General features: G+C 44.4%; 2 protein-coding genes across 4 annotated transcripts in view; both read right to left on the bottom strand.

Annotated features, from left to right (window-relative positions):
* The window catches only part of rerg (RAS-like, estrogen-regulated, growth inhibitor), a 47,787-nt gene extending 45,908 nt beyond the window's left edge, over positions 1-1,879 (bottom strand). Inside the window, exon 1 of one of the 2 annotated variants that reach the window (XM_028044128.1) lies at positions 1,459-1,879. The gene's annotated coding sequence lies outside the window, so the exon portion shown is untranslated. The remainder of the gene's footprint in view (positions 1-1,458) is intronic. The other variant, XM_028044127.1, reaches the window with a different exon arrangement.
* An 894-nt stretch (positions 1,880-2,773) lies between these two features.
* Positions 2,774-18,646, bottom strand: part of cenpe (centromere protein E) — a 22,066-nt gene continuing 6,193 nt past the window's right edge. The window contains exons 12-47 of one of the 2 annotated variants that reach the window (XM_028044038.1): positions 18,451-18,580; positions 18,195-18,314; positions 17,934-18,086; positions 17,411-17,555; positions 17,232-17,331; positions 16,215-16,638; positions 15,958-16,014; positions 15,420-15,587; positions 15,204-15,278; positions 13,864-14,011; positions 13,651-13,787; positions 13,366-13,566; positions 12,749-12,958; positions 12,545-12,682; positions 12,279-12,428; positions 11,746-11,961; positions 11,557-11,619; positions 11,406-11,465; positions 11,173-11,298; positions 10,861-11,073; positions 9,076-9,159; positions 8,881-8,997; positions 8,584-8,784; positions 8,266-8,361; positions 7,148-7,228; positions 6,848-6,970; positions 6,535-6,729; positions 6,228-6,437; positions 5,325-5,531; positions 4,997-5,188; positions 4,752-4,919; positions 4,568-4,668; positions 4,105-4,199; positions 3,725-3,860; positions 3,064-3,407; positions 2,774-2,914 (exon numbers count right to left, since the gene is read on the bottom strand). In XM_028044038.1, the coding sequence (XP_027899839.1) occupies positions 2,856-2,914; positions 3,064-3,407; positions 3,725-3,860; positions 4,105-4,199; positions 4,568-4,668; positions 4,752-4,919; positions 4,997-5,188; positions 5,325-5,531; positions 6,228-6,437; positions 6,535-6,729; positions 6,848-6,970; positions 7,148-7,228; positions 8,266-8,361; positions 8,584-8,784; positions 8,881-8,997; positions 9,076-9,159; positions 10,861-11,073; positions 11,173-11,298; positions 11,406-11,465; positions 11,557-11,619; positions 11,746-11,961; positions 12,279-12,428; positions 12,545-12,682; positions 12,749-12,958; positions 13,366-13,566; positions 13,651-13,787; positions 13,864-14,011; positions 15,204-15,278; positions 15,420-15,587; positions 15,958-16,014; positions 16,215-16,638; positions 17,232-17,331; positions 17,411-17,555; positions 17,934-18,086; positions 18,195-18,314; positions 18,451-18,580 (5,443 nt within the window). In that variant the 3' untranslated portion in view covers positions 2,774-2,855. The remainder of the gene's footprint in view (positions 2,915-3,063; positions 3,408-3,724; positions 3,861-4,104; positions 4,200-4,567; positions 4,669-4,751; positions 4,920-4,996; positions 5,189-5,324; positions 5,532-6,227; positions 6,438-6,534; positions 6,730-6,847; positions 6,971-7,147; positions 7,229-8,265; positions 8,362-8,583; positions 8,785-8,880; positions 8,998-9,075; positions 9,160-10,860; positions 11,074-11,172; positions 11,299-11,405; positions 11,466-11,556; positions 11,620-11,745; positions 11,962-12,278; positions 12,429-12,544; positions 12,683-12,748; positions 12,959-13,365; positions 13,567-13,650; positions 13,788-13,863; positions 14,012-15,203; positions 15,279-15,419; positions 15,588-15,957; positions 16,015-16,214; positions 16,639-17,231; positions 17,332-17,410; positions 17,556-17,933; positions 18,087-18,194; positions 18,315-18,450; positions 18,581-18,646) is intronic. The other variant, XM_028044040.1, reaches the window with a different exon arrangement.

Below are 18,646 nucleotides of genomic sequence, written 5' to 3'. Positions count from 1 at the left end.
AAATCTGAGGTCAATTACAACCTTGATTCTCCATTGGGCTCTTTATACTCCTGGGTGGGGTGCCAGTTTATTTGGTCTCCAAAATACTGCTTACAGACTTCTCCTGACTTTATGCCTTCTGAACTTGCTTTCGAGTTGTGGAAGTTATTAGCTGCATTTTCATTGGCCATAAAATGGTATAAATTGGAAGTACACAAATAAATGTACTTAATGGAAATGTACACCAATTTTGGGTAGAATTCAGGTTTTTCAATAAAAAGGTTCGGTTTTCCAGTCGTATCAAATTGGTGCATTTCGCAAAACTGCAAGCGACAGTAACAATAAGACGCAGATGTTTCCTCAGGCTGAAATATAGATCTCATGTTTACACCTGTTCCTGCCAAGATTTTTGATGACTTGTTGCATAAACAAATTAACTCGCATGTGATTTTAAAAGCATTTCCTGTTTAATGAAAAGAAAAGACCGGAGAAACTGTGTTTTTTTTTAACATGATCAGAATATAAAAAAATGAATAATTCACTCGTTTGTAATGGAAATGCAATTCAGTGAGGCTACAGTTCATTGTTCCAGGCGTTAAATTGTAATAATTATGATTTATACACTTTCAGCACATTGTTTTTTTTTTCCAAATACCAGGGATAGAAACTGAAGTTCCCATTGTCATCCCTTCCTTTTATTGATCTATTTTTTTGGCTGACATGAGTCCTAAGCTCCAACGACTGAACCCAGTCCAAATTGGTCTGTATCTTTCCTGAGACAGAACCAAGATAATTTCTCGGGACTTTGGCAGACACCTACCTGTGCAGTGGATGACTCCTAATCCCATGAGGTCTGGCCCGTTATGTAACACTAGGAGACGCTCTTGAATGCCAATTAGTACATCCTGGATCCTGAAGTGGATCCAGGATGTATTAATATATATATATATATATATTTGCATCTTTTTTTTTGTCTTGGACTAGTCTGATTTCAGTAACCGGTACTGTAGTCCATAACTGTAATGTGCAAGAAAAACAATTACATGGGAAAAATTTTAACACAGACTCCCTGATACTTTGATTTCCTGCAATGAAACCCAGAGCCTTCAGTTAGAAACTAATACTCGAACCTTTTTGCCTGAAAAAGTGATTTACTGCACAATTTAGAGTTTGCATACCCGAATTATACTAGATAGTTTCTTTCTCTGCTCTCCATGCAGTTTATTTCATCTGTCAGTTTTATTTTTAGCCAAATTTGATCATTAAATGTTAAGCTTTGCCATAGAAACAGCTTTAGTCTGTTTTGCTTGGAGACAATCTTTGATCTCACAGAGAACATGCCATGACCTTCCTTTAAGGTTCCCCCTGCAGGTAAAATGTTAAACCTCCTCAGGTCCGCTCTGCTCCACACCTTAATAATGCGGAGCTGTCACATATGACACACCTCCATTATCCACCTTCAAGAAATAACAGACTCACCGGACTGGAGAAATAATCCCCGCGGATCTGGAGGGGATAAAATGTGTACTGTCGCAGGAGGGGAGGAACGGAGAGGAAAAGTTGGCTCCGTGGATGAAAGGGATGTTGGACCTTCTGAGATGGAGATCCGAACACGACGCGCAGCAGGATTAGGAGGGATGGAGACAGATTGGTGGACAGACGAGTGGATGGACGGTAGGACGCTGTCAGAGCAGACCGAGCCGCAGCTCTGGCAGAGATGAATGAATCCTGGAAACACCGGATAGGCGGAAATATACAGAGGGGGGAGCGGCAGGAGTCCCTGTCAGGAGTCCCCGTGACCGGGCGGCTGCCTCTGCTGCATGCAGCCGCATGTCGGTACTGAGAGGGGGCAGTGACATCTAGTGGCAGAACGATGTAACACACGCTCCTGCGCTGGAAAAGGGAGATTCCACACACTTTAGCTTTGACTCAAAGTCGTACGCGCTTAACAGCCACAAAATTGCTGGTACTAAAATTTATAAAATTTCTTATTTATAACATAAGAAATTATGTTAGAAAATATATATATAAAATCTGATTGATTGAGATCTTGAAGGATTTTCCTTGTGTTTGTTACGATATTGATATGAACAATATTGTAAAACATTTAAAAATGCATCCAAAACATTAAAAAAGGTCTTCCATAATTGTCATTTCAGGAAAGTTTGTTTACAGGGTTTTGAAGTTTGTTTAGTTTAAATTCAGTCCTTGTTCAAACATTTTACTCAAATCTGCTTTCAAGTACATGTTGTTGGATATGTGGTTCTATATGTGACTGAATGGAAACCTTGTTTAAAAATAAAAAAATTCAATTCAAAATGTTTTATCAAGCATGTGCATGGGGACTGGAGGGAACTTGAGCTTCTGTCCCTTTCATTCTTGATGCCCCGAGTGCCTTTGAGGTCCCCCCTCCTCCGACTGTTTTACTCTCTGCTACAGGAGGCGGCGTGTTTGTGCTCAACAGCGTTCACACTGCTGCTGATGGGGCCCGGGCTGGAGGTGAGCGGCTGTGAATATTAGTTACTGCAGAAGCTCAACTGTTTAAGATTCGGCCCGTAGAATTTGGAGCTCACAAAATATCACAAGCAATAGTGAAAATACTGCACCAATAATTTGGAGCGCAGCATAAAGCATATCTTTCAAGTTTCCCGTTTTGGCTGGAAAACTACCATATATAACCCCCTCTTCCCACCTTGCTCCCATATTCATATTTTCTCGTAAATGTCCCAATGTCTGGTATTATACTAATCATGTCGCCAGCCCCTAATGTAGGTCACATGTAAAACTAGACAGCTTTTCTTAGCATTAATCCAACTTTATTTAAAATTTTATTTAGAATTTGTTTCTTACACATTCAAAAGACATTAAAATTCCTTTCACTGGGTCTTGCAGTTGCCATCGTTCCAGAAGTCCGGTTTTTCAGCAGCTGGTTCATCTGCAAAGAGACAATAAAATAAAAATCCTAAGAAATGTACATAAAAACTGAAAACTCAGCTCAGACTGTAGACTTCACAAGCAGATTGAAATCTAGACTCCTATGTCAGAATTTGGAAATGGCACAGTAGTTTAGAATTAAGAACCTACCGGGTTTGATTCCGAGGTTGGAGTTATCAAAGAACTGAGTGGGATAGTTTCTGGTCAGCAGCTCTGAACCTTCACCTGCATTGAAAAAGCTGCTTTTGGGAGAGTCCAGCAGCGAGGCTGCACTGACCAGAGGTTTCCGAGGAGAATCCAGGGCTCTCTTAGGAGGAAGGTAACTTTTTTTAGTGGGGCTGAACAACAAGGTGCTGTCTGAGGTTGGACACAGGGCCCTCTTCTTAGGAGTACAGGGGGAGGTCATCCTGTCCTGCTCGGCTTTGCTCTTCCCTTTAAGACTGATTGCTCTGTTCTTCCACTTGGTAGTCTCCTCCTGCTGGCAGGAAACCAAGCTGATGAGAGAAAGGTCAGAGGTCAGAAGTCTGAACTTTCCCCAGCATCACAACCAACAGCACTGGTGCATTTTCTTCTGGTTCAGTGACAACTGCTCACATTTATTGCAAGTTTTTATGATGTAAAGCACTTTGAATTGTTGCTGAAATGTGCTACACAAACAAACTTGATTGACTGAGATCTTGTTTAGAGTTGAATCAATCTGAGGCAGAAATCCCAACTCCAGTCAGGTTGTTTTAAAGTGCATCCAAACCAACCACTTTCTGACTTTGTCTACAGCACATATGGACATAAAAACCAAACTGGATCCCGTTACCTTTCCAGCTCAGTGATCCGCAGCAGGAGCTGTTTCACCTCTTCTTCCAGCTTGGTCTTCTCCAACAGAATGCTGCTCTGGATCATCGTACCTCTGGGGTTGGTTAGTCGAGCGTGAAGCTCCTTCCCTGTGAGGACTAAACGGAGAACAAAAAGCAACACGTTTCCAATAGTTACTGGATCCAATCGTTGGTAAATCTGTGGCCCTCTTTCAAAAACCCGAGTCAGAACTAGAGTTATAACATTCATGACTGATGTTTGCTTCTATTCCTACTCAATTTAACCTTGAATTATGAGGGGAATGTAGTGAAATAATTGGTTCAAATCCAATAGTAAAACCTTCTGCGACGTGTTGAGCCGATTCACTACAGACTGACTTACACGACTCCTCGCCCTGATGCTGTGATCTCAGATCCTGCTTCAGCTTCCTCAGAGACTCCTCCTTCACACTCAGCACCATCTTCATCTTCTCCATCCTGAAAGCAGAACTAACATTAAACGCATTACAGCAACAAGCAGATCTTAATCAGTCGTAGCATCTCGCTAGTGTCTACGGCCTCTTCAGTCCAAACAGCCAGTTCTGCTCTTTGGACTCTTCTGAAATCGTTTCTGGGCAAGATTGCATTTAATATTCTGCTAGTTCTTCTGACTTTCCATGCCATGAAAAAAAAAAAAAAAAAAAAATCCAGCTAATGTGTCATTACAAAAAGAAAGCCTCCCACTTTAAGAGGGCTTCACTGCTTTCAATGAAGAAATCCTCAACACACACACTGATGCCTCAACTCTGCAGAGTCAGAGCTCAAGAGTTGAAGTAAAGAGTGGGGGTAAATCCAGGGGCTCTTACTCTTGCTGGTGTTCCTGTGTGATGGAGGCCAGCTTCACCTCCTCCTCACGGAGTTTGCTCTGGAAGTTTTTCAGCTGAGCTGCACTGAGTGATGCATTCTTCTAAACGAGAGAGAACAACCGCCTTTAGCAAAGTGAAGCTAAAAAGCTCAAGCAGAACCTGTGCGGAGAAACGTCAGTCATACTTCAGACTCTTCCAGTTTGACCTTTAAGGTCAGGATTGTGTTCTCCTTCTCCTTTACAAGAACTTTAGTGTCCAGCAGTTCAGTCTGCAGGAGCTGAGTGGTCCGTTTGTGGTTGGACCCCATGTTTTTGGCTTCAGCCTTCGCCTCCTCTAGCTGCTCCTGCAGAACCTGAAACGAGCATATAACAGGTGTTAGCATGTTCCACCCAGAATGTGAAGAGGCCGACCTCTATACATCAGACTCACTGTAAGCTCTCCTGCTGCTTGCTGAAGCTGCTGGTAGTCCTGGACTGAGGACAGGTTTGGTATCGCAGGCGTTCCCTCCAGCTGCTGTAGCAGGGATGACGTCTTCCTCCTCTCTTCTCTAAGCTGACCATCTCTCCGTTTATCCATCTGCATTAGTTCAGCCAAAATCTTACTGAGCTCATCACTGATGACCTACCAGAGCCAGTCAGAGAGGACAGACAAAAAGTGTTAAAAAAAAACTAGCAAAACGTTAGCATTAGGGAATATTCAAACTCAGATGGATTGAACTCTTTCTAGGAGAAACTAAACAGTTATTGGTAAAGCGCACCTGTAAAGGCATCGTCCCGTTTTGGACCACAAGTCGCCTCCGTTCAGCTTCTTGGCCGAGGATTCGCTCCAGCTCGCTGATGACCGGTGGGCTGGAGGCAGCCTCGATAGACTCGTTGAATTTGACCCTCTCCTGAACTTCAGCCTGTCGCACTGCGATATATGAAGTCAGGTTGGCCCAGAGCCTCTCCAAAATGCTCTCCATTTGCTACAGAGTAAATCGAGATGCATAATGTTAAACCTCTCGTTTCCAACAAAGAGCTGAAAGCAGTCATTCAGACCCACACCGTACTCGGGGTGGATGCTGAACAGCAGTCTTTACCCATTTGGACAGCTTTAATGTAGATCCAAAGCAGAAAGGACAAACTCCACCTACACTCACTGCCGAGCCACTGCAGCTCCACAGGCAGATACTTTAACGCCATAAAGTCGTTAAAAAAAAAAAAAAAAAAGAATCAAATTGCTGGACCACAGTCAGCAGGTATAACTCGACTTCCTCCGATCAGATGGATACTCCTGGATTTTTCTTTACACCAATAACTTCAGCTTTTCTTTTGAATGAACGGCAGTGCTGATAAACTGTTTACATGCAGTACCTTGTGGACCACAGTTGGAGAAAGACTGATCCAAGGGGATGCTATGAATGTTATGATCGCTTTAGGGGAAAAAACAAAAAAAGTATTTTTAGTTTTGCTAAATTGTTTCTAAAAGATAAATGTTGCAGTTTTCAGTATTTCTGAAAGTCTGACCCTATGGAAAAATAATCACGGATACATCATTGGTTTGTGGTGCTCAGACTGGCTTGGAGCCCTTTTAGAGCGGCTTGTAGTAAAAGGGTCATCTGCAACTCCATGTTCACTTTATAAATGATCCTAAATGGGTTCATTAGAGGAGCAGATCTTACCTGCTGGTAGAGCCGACGTTTGTCCAGAAGCTTAGAGAGCCTCTGATTCCACCGGGAGTGGAAATCCTCGATGTTGACGGAAAACTTAGGCGCGCCAACTCTGGACATCAGCAAGTCCTGCAGCCGTCTCTCCTCAAAAACAGCCAGGTCTATATTCACCACCAGCTCAAATGTTTTCATATAAACACGTGGATGCACCGTGAGCTGTTCCTAACAATCAGAAGAGCAGAAATGTTCAGTTTCCAATGGAAGTGGTCAACATTTTTTTTAATTGCTTCTAGAAAACAGGAACAAGAGTAATAAGTACAAGAGTCTTTGTGAAACTGCTGCAGGTTTGAAATCCCAGCTCAAAAACGTCACCGAAGACAGCCAGCCTGGACTTTGGAAGGTCCTTCAGGTCAGAAAGCTTCAGGAAACTCTGGACTTTCAGAACGTTCTCCAGGGTTTCAGAGGCCGTCTTTGTGCACATTTCTCTAAACTGTTGGAATTTTCCAAAGGTTGCCTAAAATGACACATTTTTGCGGTTTTAGGAACATAAGAGTCAGAAAATATCATCATCTAGCATCAAATGGTGATCGGCCGGATTGCCTCTACATAAATCAAACCTAAACATGAATTACATCAAGATGATCAGCCGAGTCCTGCAGGTGTGACAGAGTCTCCCAGAGTGCATTGGGCTTCTGCTCCAGGTTGTTCAGCTGCTGTCTCAGGGCTGACAGAGACACGTTTGCTTCATTGAGCAGCTGAAAATATAAAGATAAATAAAGATGACTAAAGTTTGGTTTGAAGAGCCAAACACCAGAACTTTTTCCACAAATGATTTTCCTGTAACGACCAAAAGCACAGCTGGGACTGAAAAGCATGTAGTAAAGGTGCTGGGAATTTTAAAAAAGTAAAAGAATGTGATTGTTTGCACAAACCTGCTGGGAGGCGTCGCGCTGGGCTTCAGACTGAGCTCTTCTCTCCCTCTGCAGTTGCAGCTCCTTCTGCAGGTTCTGCAACTGTCAGCAGAACACAAGCAGAGCTCAGAAACCACCAGGCTGGACTGGAGAAGCTTAAACGCTCAAGAATTACTTCATCCTAACGCGCAAAAGTAAACATATTTTGGTGTGTGTTTGCTAAGGTCATTACAGTTTGCGATCAAGCTAAATTCAAAAATACTTTTTTGATACAGAAGGGAATTAAATGTTGTAAATCATTAAAATTCAGATCCTTTAAAGAGTTATCATAGACGGTGATGGCTGTTGGCGGGAAAGCGCTCCTGTAGCAGTCTGTATTACAATGAATCTGAAGAAGCCTCTGGTCAAAAACACCGTTTTCCCCAATAGGCTCATGAAGGCGATAGTCAGGGTTGGCCATCATTTTCTTGATTTTACGAAGAATCCTTCTTTGCCTCATCGTCTCCAGACGTTCCTCAGCCGTCCCCAGAACAGAACCAGCCTATTTAGATGAAAATTATTTTCAAGCTGCACTTCTATTGGGACTGATGGAGGCATTAAGAAGTAGTTGCAGCAGTTCGCCACTAGTGGGCGTAACGAACAGCGAGTTCTCCAAGTGACTGAACAGTTCAGGCTGTACCGGCTGATCAATGAGGCGATCACTGTTGCTCTTATCAGTCAACGGTAAAAAAAAAATAATAATAAATTTAAAAATCCCACAAAGCCTCTGATCAGTTACTACATGATTAGAAAGCAGAGTGTCAGTGATCACTCCTTGTCGTGTGAAGAGTTTTTCCTGCTGATCGTCTGAATTCATTCCTGCACGTGAAACTTTGTTTGGCTTATGACTGATGCCCCGATTAAACTAAAGGGCTTACATTTTATTAGTTTAATTAGTAACAAATTGGTTACAATTAATTACATAAACCAAACAACAACCAGAATTCTGATTCCCAGCAATACCGATGCCACCGTGTGAGGTTGGGACAACATTTTTGGCTTCCACAGTTCTTTCCCAACACGAGACTAAAGCAGTTCAGCTGAACTGACCGAAAGCCTAAAACTGGAAAATAAGAAAATGACTGGGAAAAAAAAAATACTTTTTGCTGAAATGTTGCTTCTTGTTCGTCTTTTTCCGTTTGCTTCTGCGACATCAGCAGCTCCTGCTGGGTGATCTTCTCCTGGAAGGCTGACGCCTACAATCAGAGGTCACAGGTCAGTTAGTGTAGGTATTCCCTAAAGCCCATTAGTAGTTCCTTTAAGATCAGGAGTCCTCCAGAGGTGCCATACCAACAACTTTCAGATGCATTTCTGCTCTGAAAGTGCCAGAGTCAAAAGGTTTGATCCAAGTGTGTCAGAGAAGGAATGAATCTAAAAGCTGCAGGATGGCAGCAGCTCTAGAGGAAAGGACCACGTACCATGTTGATGTTGTGCTGCAGCTGCGCCTCGAGCTGCTCCTTCTCCTCCTGCAGCAGAACGCTCTTCTGACTCAGAGCCGTCACGCTGAGCTGCAGCTTCTCCATCTCTTCTTTGTGCTTCTGCAGGTTCTCCTCTTTGTCTGACAGATGAAAGTCTCTCTCTGCTTCAACACTTTCCAAGTTGTTACATAATTCTGTTATCTGTAACAGAAAAGTAAAGCAAAAAAAAAGGGCGGAGGGGGGTTAGTGGAGCCGAACAGCTCTGGAGGAGAGATGAAAACAAAGCCCGACTTTAACCTTCTGCTCCAAAGAACGTTTCTCCTCTTCACTCGCTTTCTTCAGCTCAGAGTTCACGTTTCTTTGTTGGCGCAAGTCATACTGCAGAGCCTTCAGAAGTTCTTCTGTTGAGGAAGCCTTCAAAGAAAAGCAAAACGATTGAATGAGTTCACACCAAAACCTTCAGTGAGAACTGAAAGCAGGAATGAAGCTCACCTTTTGTCCAAGTTGCTGCAGTTGCTGCTCCTGCTGCCTCTTCTGCTCAGTAACATTCTGTACAAACGCGTTCAGCTCCCTGACCTGTTCATACAGAGACGGTGAACAAGATGGCAGTTATACACAGCTTGCGTTTTATTCCGTTTGCACTAAAACCCTCATATAGATACAGTGTGCTGGATGTTTGAGATGCACTAAAGAATGACGACATCAGCAGCTGGTATCGGTAAACGAGACTCGAGTCACAGAGTCGACGGTAGGCCTGTCACGATAGCAAATTTTGCTGAGCGATTAATTGTCTCAAAAAATTATTGTGATAAACGATACTATTGTTTGAAGACCTTTTTACACTGATTTAATGGAAATGACGTAATAATGCATGTGATTTCCTGCCAAAGATAGATACACTTTATTTTCAAAAGAATATTTAGCACTGGAGCTGATAAACAAAACAACCAAAAACAAAATGGATTCTCAGTCTCCATTAACAAAAAATGTACTTGATAAAAACTAAACAACATAAAGCCAAAGTGGAAATAAATACTGCATTCAACCAAAAGAGGGCAGATTATGAAGTCTGTATATTATGTTGCCCTTCAGTAATAATTAGATTTAAATAGAGAAGATGGGCACATCCACTACCTGATGCAATAATTCACACTACATGATTTTTTGCTCCTATTTTTCCCCTTATGACAATCTTAGCACGTTGGTCTTTCTAAGATTGTGTGGTGTGTTACGGTAGATCTTCGTTGCCCCTCTGATCTAAATCAGGGTTTTCCCCCGACTGGGAGCTTCAACTCCACCTGTTGAATGTGACAGGTAGCCAATCAGAAAGCCCGGATTCTCCTCTGGCTTTCTGAGAGGAAATTACGGAGGGGAATCCCAAACAGCTGATACGGCATAACCAAAGTCCAGCGGACATTGGAGATGATATGTGGAAACAACATTAATGTTTATTCAACATGCAAAGAATATAGAAATGACAAGAGGAGGAGTTGGAGCGAAACCGGTAACTTTTCAGCTGTTCTTCGTTAACGTGACGTAAATAGGTTCTAATGATTTTCATTCAGTCAGGACTTTACACTGACACTAGCAACATGCATTGCAGGTAGATTGTAGTAAAGCATTGATTAATGCCTGGTTTTAAAATTAGTTCACTGGACTTGTAGCCATTATTTTGTCCCCATTGTTGGACACCACACGGCAGGATCGAATAGTTATACCTAGGATTTCTGTCGGCTAATGTGTGGACTGTCAGGTTTTAAAAATGGGCCGACAATCGGCTGACAGCTCTAAGATGGTGTAGTGTGCGCTGGGCTTTACACTAAGGAAATGAGGAAGGAGGGTCAGTGGAGAGCACCGGAGTTGAGCCTTTTTTCATTCGGTGTCATTAACAGAAAGAGAAAAAGGACGGAAGAGACGATAATGCCGATAATTGAAATGACGTCGATAGTTTTAATTTATCGTACGATTAATTGATTTATCGTTTATCGCGACAGGCCTAGTCGACAGCGTCTGTTCTGTTTGTTGCCGTTAAGCTTTTCTGCAAGGTCAAGATGGGGAAATAAAATGCACCACGCTGAAACTTTAACTAGACAGAGGAACTAGCTGATATTTGAAACCCCAAAATTATGAAACCAATAACACTGGTCAACAGAAAAAAAATAAATAAATAAACTTGTCTGTTTTTTTTTTTATAATTATGGTGTCTTGTAGAACTAAAAACAAAGACATTTTACTGAGGGCTGCAGAGTTGGGAACAGAATTTCTCTATGATCAAACCTCAGCCTCCAACATCTCCGTTCTTCTCTGCAGCTGCATTTCAGCTTCCTGCTTCTGTCTCAGCTCCTCCTGCAGCTCCTCCCTCTCCTGACCGACGGTATCCAGGGAGCTCTGCAGCTTCTCCAGCTCCTCCTCAAACCGCTGGCTCACAGCGTCCCTCTGGGCCAGCAGAACCTCCCTCTCTGCTTTCACACACTCCAGCTTCTCAGCAAACTTGGCAAGAAGGAGAAATGAAGAGAGAACATGGCCTTTTTTTATAGATCAAGATATTCAGGAGCTAAACTATTTGTTTAGTGCTCTCCTCTGTTGTACCTGCTTGTGTGTGTTGCAGCTGCTGCTCTGCATCTCTACCAGCTGACTCTTCAGCTCCATCATATCTTCCTCCATCCTTTCCCTGCTCTCCTTCAGCACCTGGAGCTCCTCCTGCTTCTCAAGCGTCTGAATCGGAGAACAAATGGTTCAACGTCAGGCTCAGCAGTCTCCCTCAGACTGCCGCCTGCTTTCAGTGGGTGAAAACCACAGTGTGTGTCTGAGAAACGGCTCACCAGCTTCTCCTTTTCCTGAAGAACAGACCTCAGACGCTCCAGCTCCTCCAGCTGCTGGATCTGGAGCCCAGAACAGACAGGAAACCATTTGGGTTGAACAGGAGAAAAGCAGACGTAACCAGACAGAAGACAAAGCAGCATGAAGTTGAACCTGCTTGTCTTTCAGTGGATTTGCTTCAGAGAGGAGCTGCTGCTGCTGGATCTCGCACTGCATCTACAAGAGAACAGGATCTATGAGAACCACTGAGGCTTTGGGTGGCACCAGGTCTCAGTCAAATGAAGGATTACTCCACACATAAATGATGTTTGTTGCAGTTGGGCTGCTTCCGAGAGTTTTTACCATGTGGGTCTTTACCTCCAGCTGTGCTCGGAGCTCCTCCTTCTCCCCCCTCAGCCTCTCCGCTGTGTGCAGCAGCTCCTCTCTCTCCTCGGTAAGAGCAGCCAGTCTGCCTCGCAGCTCCTCCAGCTCCTCTGTGGTCTGAGTGGCTGCGCTCTGGGAGAGCAGTCCGTCTTTTTCTGCCTGGGTGTGCCTCAGTTCCTCACTTAAAGCAGTCATCTGTTGCAAACGGGAAACAGAACCTTAATATGTTTTGTGAGCAAAGCGAGCCCTTATCTGATTTTCTACGAGAATCTTCGACACTTGACATGAGTAGAACCTGACAGGTTGACTCTAGTTCAGTTCTTTAGCTGCTCTACTTTTCTATTCTTTTTGTCTGCCCATTCTTTAGTGTTAGATTATTTGCTAGTCCCCTCCATCCTCTCCCTCACCGCCTGCACTAGAACCAGCAGGAAGAGGACAGAACTGTTAGGCAGCTTGCCTGTCCGTAGAAAGTGTGTGTAGATAGTGTGTGTGTGTGTGTCTGATATACTCACACTTCCCTGTGCTTCCTCCAGCTGAGTGTCCGTTTCAGTGGGACCTCCATCCTGCTTGCAGACGTTTCCAGACTTCAGAAGTTTGATCTGCTTGGCCTGCTCATGGTTCTTCTCCAGGACGCTCCTCAGCTCGTCCTGGTTCTCGATCATCTGCAGAACAGACGAGGTACGGCTTTCTGACCGTCATGGCAACAGCACCTCATGCTCAGGTATTTTTAGACGCCAGGTGTTTGATGCCGATACATGGGGACGACGTGTTTGTTTACCAGCTCCACATTTTCCTGCAGGTCCTGCTTGAGCTGATCTCTCTCTGCAGTCAGAGAGGCGACCGCAGTCAGCAGCCTCTCCACCTCCTCTGTGGAGCTCCTGCCGCCATCTTGGAGCTCCTGTGTTAGCCTCAGCATCTGTTTGGAGCCAGAGTTACCGTCACTGAGCCAGAGAGGAGAGGGCACAGTCAACACTTTACTCACATGTTCCTTTAACTCGGACTCCTTCTCTAGAAAGGCCGTCTTCATGTCAGAGTGCCTCTGCTTTTCTTCCCTGAGTTCTTCCTGAACGGACCTGAGGAGGACGTCCGTCGCTGCGTTTCCATCTTCAGCGGAGCTCTGAACACGTCGTTCCAACAGCAGAGCCTCCCTCTCTGCTTCTACACCCTGGAGGGCTTCAATCGTCTGCTTCAGCTATCGACACATTCATATTGACCCAGTCAGACTACTGGCAACTCAAGTTTATTCAGGAAACAGAACTGCATAAGATGAGGATGCAAGATGGTGACTCAAGCTGCATTCACACTGCAGCCTGAAGTGACCCAAACCCGATTTAATCACGTCTCATCTTATCGTCGTGGTCGTTCACATACAGGTCGCATATATGTGGAAGTGTAATCTCCTGGGTGAACCACAAATGGCCTGAAAGCGCAGTAGAGGACGCAGTAACGTCACACACACACACAGAGCGTGCTCAGCGTTTTACCAACCGCTGCAGAAGTGGTTGGTAAAACACCACAGAAGTGCAGAATGAAGAGACCAAAAAAAAACTGCAGCATGGAGTCAAACTGAGCGATCCTGAGTCCTGGTTTCTCGCTCACCTCTGCGTCTTTCTCTTCCAGAGAAACTAAAAGCCGGCTCCTGTCCAGGACGCTCTGTCTCTGCTCTGCTTGCAGTGCGTCCAGCTGCTGAGTTAAATCAGCACATTGTTGCTTCAGCTCCGTCTCCTGAGCAGCCAGACCTGACTGGAGGTCGTCAGTCGTCTTGTTAACATCCTGCAGCTCCCCTGTCAGGTCTCCATTCTGAAACAGGAATTACAGACTGAGATCATGTGGCGGTTCAGTCATGGTGCAGCAGAGGAGCCAGCAGGAGTTAAGTGGTTCCACCTGATCTCCAGGAGTCTGAAGTGAAGCCTGTTCCTCCTGCTGCTGCTCCCTTAGTGCCTCCTCTGCCTCTCCACACAGAGCCAGCTCCTCCTGCAGGCTGATGACGCCGCTTTCCACTTTCACACTTCCTAACAGATCTGGAAACATGGAACGCTTTAGAAACACCCATCTGATGTCACAGGTGGAAAACCGTCCCGATTCATGGTTTATTACTTTGTGGCAGCGTGTCATCTAGAGCGCTGAGCTCAACGTCGTCATACGAAACATTCTGATGTTTTTCAGGATGGCTTTCCACCGCCATATGGAGAACAGGTCCAGTCAGCTCAGGCTCCAGATTCTCCTTGCTGGCTGTCAGGGTCATCTGGCGAGAAAATAATCACTTTAAAACATTTCCTCTTGGCTCAGTGACCCAAACCCTGACCTAACAACTAAATCCTGTTTATGAGGGGAAAAACAAACTCAAAACTATAAAAGTAGGACCAATAGTCAGGTTAGAGTGAAGTCGATCAGCAGCCTCTGTGTTTTCCACCTGTACAGTGACAGACTGGTGGCTGCATTAGGGGCTCTGCTGGGGATTCAGCTTCAAAACGGGCAAAGAAATGATTGAGCTCCTCTGCCAGTCAAGTGTCGCCAGAGATTTCGGTGGAGTTGCTGGATCTGAAGTGGGTGATGTGCTGGACCCCTTACCAGCACATCACCCACTTCCTCCTCAGTCCTCTGCTTGTAGTTGGTCTTGGCCTCTCAGTTGCAGCTGTACAGGTCCCCGTCTCCAGGCCTGAACGCGCCATTTGTCTCCTCAGCAGTTCTGGTTCATCCAGGGCTTCTGGTTGGGGAAAAACACCAGGATGCGTCTGTCCACTGCGAAGGCGTCAACACTGTTGGAGGTAGCTGAACACCTCCAGGTCCAGGTGGCAGAAAATCCTCACATGCAGGTGCCGAGTGGCAACCAGGCTAAGATTTCACTGTTGGTATTTTGGCAGATGTTCTTTTCATTGGTTTGTACGCCAGCAACATGGGATCATGTGGTCGTCTATCCACGCTTTAAGTTGGAGGAGGTTAACTCCACTGGTGGAACATGTAATGTACTGGTGGAATTTAGGGAGCGCTACGTTTAATTTAGCATGGTTAAAAATTTTTTTTTTTTTAAACTACCTTTATTTCCAAGTGAATAAACTTTGAAAAATCCGCACTGATATGAATGTTAATAGAACACGCACATTAAAAAGGCTGCATCTTTTTCCGTTTGTCTTCAAACTCAGCTCACGTGGTTCTCTGCGCCTGAACGGAACCTCAGTGGTGTTGGAAGGATCTGCATTTATTTCAAAGGTTTGGAGACTCAAAGCTTCGGAGCCAGAAAAACATGGGGAGATCTTGTGCTCACTGTTCAAAATGGACACATCTAACAGTTTAACGTCACGTCTACAGACAACAGGAAGAGATCGTGCCATGACTAAAGTGAACACACGCGGTGTTCACTTGGCTTTAAATGATATATTGAAAGAGGTTACATGAGAAATGTGCCAAAGTATCACAGCCACACTTTAAAACATTACCTCCGGTTGACGGCGCTGATGTTCAGACAATTCGATGGCCTTCTTTAGACTCGATATTTCCTTCTGTAATTCACTCTGCAAATAAGCAGTAAGAAACAGTTACAAAATAGTGAAATTATATTAATACAACAGTCAATTGAGCACATCATAAATCACTAAATAAAAGACTGATTCTCATTACTTTATTGCAGACAAAGACGTTCAACTGAAATCTACCTCCTGTTCCGCCATGAACTTCAGCTCCAGACTTTTGAACTCTTCCAGATCCTTTTTCTCCTTCAGCTCTTGGTGGAGAGCTGCATTTTCCTTCTCCAAGCTCTGCGTGTGCTCCAGGAACATCCCCAGCTCCTGTTTCAGGTTGTCTCGCTCGGCAGTAACCGCTTCCTGTGGAAAAGACGCAGGACATGTGACCTTTTAGGTTCCTCCTACCTGAAATATCTGCACATTCATCCCTCGCTGGAATGACGTGGTCAGCAATGAAACCCCCCAAGACGTCCTCCTCTAATCTCATCTCAGATAGTAAAGTAAAGTAGTAGCTTATTGTTAGCTTTAGATGCGTTATCATATCATTTGGAAGAAGCTTTGAGTAAAAGAGTTTGCTAAAGATTAAATAACCCAATGGACGTCATTTCTTATTGGGACACTTAACATAACGACAGAATATATGGAGTTGCTATAATCATTCTTTCTATTGTAGTTGCATCACCACACTGGGAGGTTGTGGCTCAGCAGCAGCAGCTTTGGCCAGTGTTACCTTCTCTGACGCCAAGGTTTCACACAGCTGAACACTCTCTGCAAATCCTTTCCTCATCTGGAAGACAAGACTTTAGGATTAGAGCCCAAACTGGTACACTTTATATCCAGAACCAGCATTGCAGTTTTTATTTATTTACAGTCCTACAAAAGCATGCAACATATGAAATACAAACAAGAGACAATATTAAGTACTATAAAAACTCTACCCGCTCAACATTGCTGCTCCAGAGAGCAGCTCCTGATCTAACTGTCTACCTGCTCAGACTCGGACTGCCTCTTCTCCTCCAGCTGCCTCTCCAGCTCAGACACTTTGACCTCCAAAGAACTGGAGGTCAAAGTGGCTTCCCGCTTCTGCTGCGCCTCGGTTTGCAGAACCTCCTCCAGCTCGGCAACCTTCTGTTCAGCGGCTTGCACTTGCAACGAAGCATCCAGCTTCTGCTGGGTTTCGTTTCGCAGCTGCGCCTCCAGGTTTGCCAGCCTCTCTTCCGACTGCTTCTTCTCTGCCGCTTCTTCTTTCAGCAAAGTCTGCAACTGGACCTGCAGCTCTGCGACTCGGCAGTCCAGGGTTTCGGCCTGTCTCACAGCCTCCTCCCTCTGCTGACGCTCCGTTTCGAGCTGATGCTCCAGGTTGGATAGTTTCTCTAAGAGAGCACATCTTTGATCAGGAGACGCCAGGTCACTGGACATAGAGAAAGATAAAAGCATAAGAAGCTTATTAGTTGCCTTTTACCAAGTAGGACAAGTTATTCCAAAATTTAGCCTTTAGTTTAATAGTTTGTGTAGTATGATCACTGGAACTGCGTGATCCACTAGTGACTAGGCCCGTCAACAAATGTTGCTGGATGATAATTGTCCCAGAAGTTATTGCTGTAAGCAATAAAATTGTTGTTTTGAGATCATTTTAAAGTAATATAATAGGAATATCAGCCTACATATGCAAGAACACATTCTCAAAGAGCAATAAACTTTAAATTCTAACGAACGTTTAACACTGGAAATGGAAGGCATTTTAAATGAAAAAAGAAATAAAAGAAAAGAAAAGAAAATGAGTCATGAAGTCTCTAAACAAAATTGTCCTTCAAAAAAAAAAAAAAGAAGCTAGTTGAGTCCAAAACACCAGACAGAAAACTTTAATCATCCAGTTTTTGGTAGAAAGAAAAACGAGAGAATCGATAAATCATACAAATGGAGATTATCGAGTATGTTTTAGTTTATCGTGCCATTTATTGATTATTTGCAACAGGCCTACTGGTGACCTCATGAAGAACCCACCTGTCCCCAAAGCTGCGAACAGTCAAAGAGCTCTGGCTCATCTCCATCTCTTCTGAAGGCTCCTCAGGAATCTCCCAGTGAGGGTAGAAGTCTTCATCAGCTACAAAGTGCAGTAAGCTCAGGTCCATCATCTCACACGAACCATTCAGAAAAGATTCCCATCTTCGGTCGCTCCATACCTTCAACTAGATCCCCGGAACAGAAACGATTAGCTCTCCTCTTCCTGCTAAAAGTCACGTTCATGTTAGCTATCCCGTCGTCGTCGCATGCCGGCTGACTGCCGTGGAGCATCTTTCCTCCCCACGTCACCCGGCGCTTCGGCATCTGATAGAGAACACAGCTGGCATGTTAGTGAGTAATTAACCCTGATGTTAACCAGGCCTACAGCACCTTCAGTTAACCAGCAGCCTGCTGCGCTTGAGTTAAAGGTCATTATGTGATATTGGATGACAACAATACCCAAACTATAATGTCTTACAAAACACTTTTTTTTTTTTGCACTTCAGTTGTGGTTCTAATTAAAGTGTTTTTTGTTTTATTTTTTAGCTGTGGCTTGTCACGTTATTCGCTGACGTTGCTGGTGTGCATACTGGTAAAGCTAGGCAGTGGTTTGGGTTTCTGTTAAAGGAAAGCAAAACTCTGCTGAACGAAAAGAAAAAAAAAAAGAAAAACAAACAACTCTCCGCTGAATGACAGACAGACCTTTGGAACAGAGACCAGGTTGGAGCTGGTGACCAGCAGTTTGGTCAGGTTTCTGATCCGGTCCTCTTGCTCTCTCTGGAGCTGATCCTTCTCTTGGAGCAGCTGAGACAGAACCTCTTTTTCCGTCACTGTGGTCTGTGTGACCGAAGACACCTGGAAGAGATGAACGTGCGAGTCGAGCAAAGCAAAGCGCTGCACTGAAGGAAGTTTGATCAGAGTAAAAATCGGAGAAGCCCGGTGACATTAACAAATCATTCTAACCTCGTTCAGTCGACGCTTGAGGTCTACAATCTCATTCCGATACCTCTTGAGCAACGCGCCGTCATCCGATACCTCCGTCACATGAGGGTCGTTCTTCATTTTCTTTGCGGTGCTGGCAAACTGAACATGTGGAATTCACCTGAATACTGTTGTGCTGTGCATTTGGACAGCTTAACTAGAATGTCTCACGTAGAGTAAATGTTTAAAGGCAACGTTCAAGATTATGTTGGCCTATGAAATGACAATGAAGACAAACCTGCAGAGTGCCGAGGGTCTCCTCCAGAGAAACGGGCGTGATGGTGCTGATGATGACCGTTTTAGCATTGCCTCCCAGGGAGTTCTGCAGGATGCGGGTCAGTTTGCTGTCTCTGTAGCTGGTAAAGCCTCTGGAGAGTATTGACGAGAAATCCAGCAATCAGTGCATCCGAAAATAAAGGATCTATTCAGAACTA

This window comes from Xiphophorus couchianus, chromosome 17 (assembly GCF_001444195.1).
Source record: "Xiphophorus couchianus chromosome 17, X_couchianus-1.0, whole genome shotgun sequence".
NCBI classification, from domain to species: domain Eukaryota; kingdom Metazoa; phylum Chordata; class Actinopteri; order Cyprinodontiformes; family Poeciliidae; genus Xiphophorus; species Xiphophorus couchianus.
Note: the sequence above shows the minus strand (reverse complement) of the source record. Positions and strands in the feature narration are given on the sequence as shown.